The sequence below is a fragment of the Stomoxys calcitrans genome, chromosome 3, assembly GCF_963082655.1.
Source record: "Stomoxys calcitrans chromosome 3, idStoCalc2.1, whole genome shotgun sequence".
Lineage (NCBI taxonomy): Eukaryota > Metazoa > Arthropoda > Insecta > Diptera > Muscidae > Stomoxys > Stomoxys calcitrans.
The window spans coordinates 24,909,888-24,916,050 of record NC_081554.1 but is presented as its reverse complement, the minus strand read 5'-3'; the positions used below and the strand labels follow the sequence as shown (position 1 = coordinate 24,916,050).

General features: G+C 40.4%; 1 protein-coding gene across 1 annotated transcript; it reads right to left on the bottom strand.

Annotated features, from left to right (window-relative positions):
• Positions 1–1,947: 1,947 nt before the first annotated feature.
• On the bottom strand, positions 1,948–2,728 carry LOC106084888 (uncharacterized). Its single transcript, XM_013248837.2, has one exon. The coding sequence runs from the start codon at positions 2,509–2,511 to the stop codon at positions 2,095–2,097; it is 417 nt and encodes a 138-aa protein (XP_013104291.2). The 5' UTR covers positions 2,512–2,728; the 3' UTR covers positions 1,948–2,094.
• Positions 2,729–6,163: the final 3,435 nt, after the last annotated feature.

Below are 6,163 nucleotides of genomic sequence, written 5' to 3'. Positions count from 1 at the left end.
AGATCGGTTTATTTTTCAATATAGCTACCAGAAAGACTAATATTTTGTTATATACAATTGAACAATGACTCCTACTTAATATTAGTATTTGGTCCAATTCGGAACATATATCGATATAGCAGCTATGAGGCATAAGGTATGCATTTTTCACCGGATTTTGATGAAATGTGGTTTACATATATATCCGAGGTGGTGGGTATCCATTATTCGGCCCGGCTGAACCAAACACCTTTTTAAACCCTCCACCATAGGATGGGGGTATACTAATTTCGGCATTCTGTTTGTAACACCTCGAAATATGCGTTTAAGACCCCATAAAGTATATATGTTCTTGATCGTCATGTCATTTTAAGTCGATCTAGCCATGTCCGTCCGTCTGTCTGTAGAAAGGTAAATTTCGAAGGAGTAAAGCTAGCCGCTTGAAATTTTGCACAAATACTTTTTATTAGTGTAGGTCGGTTCGTATTTTAAATGGGCCAAATCGGTCCATGTTTTGATATAGCTGCCATATAAACCGATCTTGGGTCCTGACTTCCTGAGCCTCTAGAGGGCCCAATTCTCGTCACTTTCAACAACTACGCTAAGTATGGTTTACATCGGTCCATGTTTTGATATATCTGCCATATAAACCGATCTTGGATTTTGACTTCTTGAGCCTCTAGAGGGCGCAATTCTCATCCGATTTGGCAGAAATTTTGTACGACGGCTTCTCTCATGACATTCAACATACGTGTCCAATATAGTCTGAATCGATCAATAGCTTGATACAGCTCCCATATAAACCTATCTCCTGATTTTGCTTCTTGTGTCCCTACAATGCGCAATTCTTATCCGAATGAACTGAAATATTACACCATGACTTGTGCAATGTTCAGCATTCAATTCATTTATGGTCCGAATTAGACCATAACTTGATATAGCTCCAATAGCATAACATTTCTTATTCATTATTCTTTGTTTGCTTTAAAAGAGATACAGCGCATAGAACTCGACAAATGCGATCAATGGTGGAGGGTATATAAGATTCGGCCCGGCCGAACATAGCATGCTCTTACTTGTTATACATTTAAACTATAATTTCGCTGCGATAAGGACTGGATCAGAGAACTACGCCGTCTTGGCCGAGCTAGCCGCTATAACTTACATGCCTCTAGACATGCTTATTGTCAACTATTAATTATGCAAAGAATTTTGATTTTATTGAGCCGCGAGTAACACGGTGTCTGTTAACCGCGAAAGCCGGGCAATGACATATTAAATGTTCCAACGTCTCATCTGCTTCCCCACATGCCTTACACATGCTATTACTTGCTGCACCGATTTTGCACAAGTGAGCTCGTAGTCCTATGTGTTCCGTTATTATACCGAAAGCTATACTGACCTCCTATTTACTTCCCTTCAGTAATAGCCTCATCTTTTCATCATCCGGATCTCCCCATAAGATTTCCTCCGTTTTGGTTGTTATTGCCCCGATTTGGCGTCTACAGCACACCGCCGCATACATTTCGTGATCGCCCGGACATTATTATGCTCAGGCAATCAGGAACAGTTGTCAGTCCCTGGATTTTCAATGTTCCAACATGCATCTTAAGCAGCGTCTGAATGATCTAGAAGAAAATTGTCACTGTAGGCCCAAATAGTTGTTGTATCCTAATTTAACACCAACCTATAGGTTTTTACCTCTCGTTGCGATCGCTTTTATATATTACACACCTTTTTGGGTGTTATTCAACAACAGATAAAACTTGAAAATTTATTGATACACTTAATAAAATTAATAGGAATGATTCATTTGAATGGGGTAAGTGATAAAAACAACAGTTTATCGAAGAGACTTAAACACTGCTAGAAGTCAGACACTGTTTTAATTGGTTAAATGTCAACAAGACATTTGAATTTATTTGACAAAAGTTGCCAATAGTTATCCTTAATGGATTTTGTTGGCGAATTTTTAGTTACATTAATAAATTAAACCATAATTTGTTAAAAAAAAATAATAAAAAACAAACAAAAATGTTAACACAATTAAAAAAAAATCACTTTTTCATCACTGCTCATTTAAAAAAAAAGCTCCAAATTCATTTCCTCTCTCCTTCAACGCAGATGTATGCTCTTCACTTCTACGATAACCCCTGTAATGGTCAATATCAGATAAACGGAAATGATGGCAAAGACATACAGAGGATCAGAAGTGAACACCAATATAGTCAGTAGTATAGTGCCCAAAAGAAAGATGACAATTAATAGGGCAACCAAAAGTATGGTTTTTAAATCGTGATACCATAAAGTTTTGGGATTTTGTTTGTCTGGTACGATAACCTTGGGTTTAAGAGGTCGATATTCTTGTTCATATTGTGTCTCGAAGCCGCTGCTGAAGTCAACTTCATCTTCAGGTTGCTCTACGATTATTTTATGAAATTGCAAGGTTGGATTGAATTGTTTGTCATAGCGGCCGCCTGCAAATTTCACCTCATCCAAGGGACTTGGCTTGGACAAGTCCTGAGAAGACATTATTGGCTCAAAGGGGTTTTGATGACGTTCTCGCTGCAACTTGCAACTGATTTTTTTTATTTTTGACTTTTATAAGGTTTTGTATTTCCCTTTCAATTGATTTTGTATTCCTTTAAACTTTTGCAATGGCTATTCACTTTGTTTGTTTGATCGATTTACTAGAACTGTTTTATCTGTCTTAAGTTATTCAATGTTTACTTTGAACTGCAATTCGACAATGGAAGCGAAATCAAACGATTTACGTTTGGAGTCATTGGTTATCGTGGCAATAAAACCCCTGAAAAAGGTGTTAATTTGATAAGAAGTGTGCGCTCTCTCTCTCGTCTGGTTAGTTGTTCGCTCTCTTATGTGCCGCTTCTGTGCCAGCACACAGCGCAGCACACAAACCTTTTCTGTTATCTCGAATAACGTATGCCTGCTCTTTGTCAATATTTCCACTTTCAGCTGCCGTTATAACTGGAATCGATGTCATTAAGGTTGACGATAAGATAGACTAAATGATATGTGAAAATCGCATTGAAGCGTTCCATGGAAGAAATAATCAAATTTGATTTCTATTTCTCAATTTTGATTGATAATTTGAAGAGGTAGACGCTATTAACATGTCTATTAAGCCAGTTTGGTTAATAATTGGTTAGAGGTTGGAGAAAAGGGAAAATGTTGTGGTAGGCTTGAAGCATGTCATATAGATACAACAGACGGTGTAGGGTAATTCATCATAAAATCGTTTGGCGTTAGAAGAAAAATCTTCCATTAACAAGTAAAAGCGTGGTAAGTTCGGCCGGGCCGATTCATATATACCCTCCATTATGGATCGCATTTGTCAAGTTCTTTGTCTAGGTTCTCTGTATAGGCAATCAAAAGAAAATGGATAACAAGTAAACAGGCGTAAGTTCGGCCGGACCGAACTTTGGATAACCACAACCTCGGGTATATATGTAAATCACCTTTCGTCATAATCCGGTGACAAATGCATAATTTATGCCCCTATAGCAGCTGTATGGTACGATTTGGACCTAATTCGAAACGGATATTGAGAGGTCTAATAAGTACAAGTCATTGTTCAAATTTGTAGTAAAAAATATTGGTCCTTTTGGTAGCTATATCCAAATTTAGACCGATCTGAACCATATACGACACGGATCTCGAAAATCGTAATATAAGTCACTGTGTCAAATTTCGGCGAAATCGGACAATAAATGCGCCTTTTATGGGGCCACGACTTTAAATCGAGAGATCAGTCTATATGACAGCTATATCCAAATCTGGACCGATCTGGGCCACATTAAAGAGGGATGTCGGAGGGCCTTACACAACTCATTGTCCCAAATTTCTGCAAAATCGGACAATAAATGCGGCTTTTATGGACCCAAAACCTTAAATCGAGAGACCGGTTTATATGGCACCTATATCCAAATTTGAACCGATCTGGACCTAATTGAAGAGGGATGTCGGAGGGCCTAACACAACTCACTGTCCCAAATTTCGGCAACATCGGACAATAAATGCGCCTTTTATGGGGCCAAAACCTTAAATCGAGAGATCGGTCTATATGGCAGCTATATCCAAATCTGAACCGATCTAGGCCAAATTGACGAAGAATGTCGAAGGGCCCAATACAACTCATTGTCCCAAATTTTTGCGAAATCGGACAATAAATGCGCCTTTTATGGACCCAAAATCTTAAATCGAGAGATCGGTCTATATGGCCGCTAAATCCAAATTTGAACCGATTTGGGCCAAATTGAAGAGAATGTCGAAGGGCCTAACGCAGCTTACTGTCCCAAATTTTGGCAAAATCGGACAATAAATGCCCCTTTTATGGGCCCAAGACTTATATGGCAGCTATATCCAAATCTTGATCGATCTGGATCAAACTGAAGAAGGATGTGGACTGGCCTTACACAACTCACTGTCCCAACTACTGAGGCGTAAGTAAGTATTTGTCTAATTACACTCTTGTAGAGCCATTGGACTATCCTCGGATGCAGGCCCCATTTCGAACCTACGGCCCATCTACATAGTGCCCAACCTCTGTAAGCCTTCTCAATACGCTCCTGAATGTGACACTTCCTATTCAGTTTCCTTTCCATGATCACACCTAAGTATTGGACCTAGTCAGATATCGAAATCGTCTTATTGAGGAAACGTGGTGCGGTTAATTGACCCGCCTTTGTCTTCCTCGTGAACAGGCATATTTCAGTCTACTCTGGGTTAACATTGAGCCCTCTGGGCTAAACCCAGCATATGCCATATGCAAGACCCTTTCGGCTCTTCAGCATAGCTGGTCCGGATCCTTACCACTTAGAAGTATTAAAACAAAAATTCGTCAAAATTTGGGACAATGAGTTGTGTTGGGCCCTTCGACATCCTTCGCCAATTTGGCCCAAATCGGTTCAGATTTGGATATAGCTGCCATATAAACCGGTCTCTTAATTTAAGGTCTTGGGGCCATAAAAAGGCCCATTTATTGTCCGATTTCACCGAAATTTGGGACAGTGAGTTGTGTTAGGCCCTTCGTCAGATCTCTTCAATTTTTCCCAAATCGGTTCAGATTTGAATATAGCTGTCATATAGAACCATCTCTCGATTTAAGGTTTTGGGTCCATAAAAGGCGCATTTATTGTCCGATTTCGCCGAAATTTGGGACAGTGAGTTGTGTTAGGCCCTTTGACATCCCTCTTCAATTAGGTCCAGAGCGGTGTAGCAGACGGTTTCAAATCCCTTCTCAGTCAGCATCCGTAGTAGGTCATTTATGGTGTTTACCCAAAGGAGTGGTGATGAAATGCCCCTCTGTGGAGTGCCATGTGCTACTTTCTCCCTTATATTGATGCAATGGGAAACACAATTTATCCACCTGTTCCTTAGCATATGGCTTATTCAGTTTCTAAGAATCCGGTCCACCCGGTACTGTTCTAAGGATTGGATCAGTATGGTGGTCCTCACATTCTTAAAAGCCCCCTCGATGTCAATGCATACCGCCAAGGTGTACGTTTGTCATCGCAGGATTCTTCTATTTTATGCACAACTTCGTGCAGGGCAGTCTTCACCGATCTTCCATTAACATAGGCATGCTGTTTGTATTTGAGCAGTTCGCTGGATGTTTTACTCTTTATCATGATGTCCACAGTACGTTCCATGGTTTTGAGTAGAAGGGAGGCTTATAGGTCTGTATGACTTTGGTGTCGCATAATTTGCCTTGCCGGGCTTGGGTATAAATACCATCCTTGCCTCCTGGCAGGTTTTTGGAGAATATGCAAGTCCTAGGCACGCTGTAGAAATAGTTAGCATATGAGGCGCCAGATAGTTTGCCTCTTTCTGTAGTAACGCCGGAAATATTCCATCAGGTCTGGGTGACTTAAATGATTCCTTGGTTAGAGTGGCAGTTTATTTTCTAAACAGAAACTTTGGCGTTTTTAGTCCAATGTCATACCACAGCAGCTATATACCAGGCCTCTGGTGGGAATCGAATCAGCCCACACTGTTAGTACTAGCACAACTACCAGCTCGGCTACCAGCTCAGCTACCGGCTCGGCTACCGACTCGGCTACCGGTTCAGCTACCGGCTCGGCTACCGGCTCGGCTACCAGCTCGGCTTAAATCCAACTATAAACAAAAACCAAGGGAAAAATCCAAATTTTTTGGCATTCTT

Bases quoted from the DNA above. Each gene is read 5' to 3' on its own strand.
- LOC106084888 (XM_013248837.2), bottom strand. From the start codon at position 2,511: ATGTCTTCTCAGGACTTGTCCAAGCCAAGTCCCTTGGATGAGGTGAAA.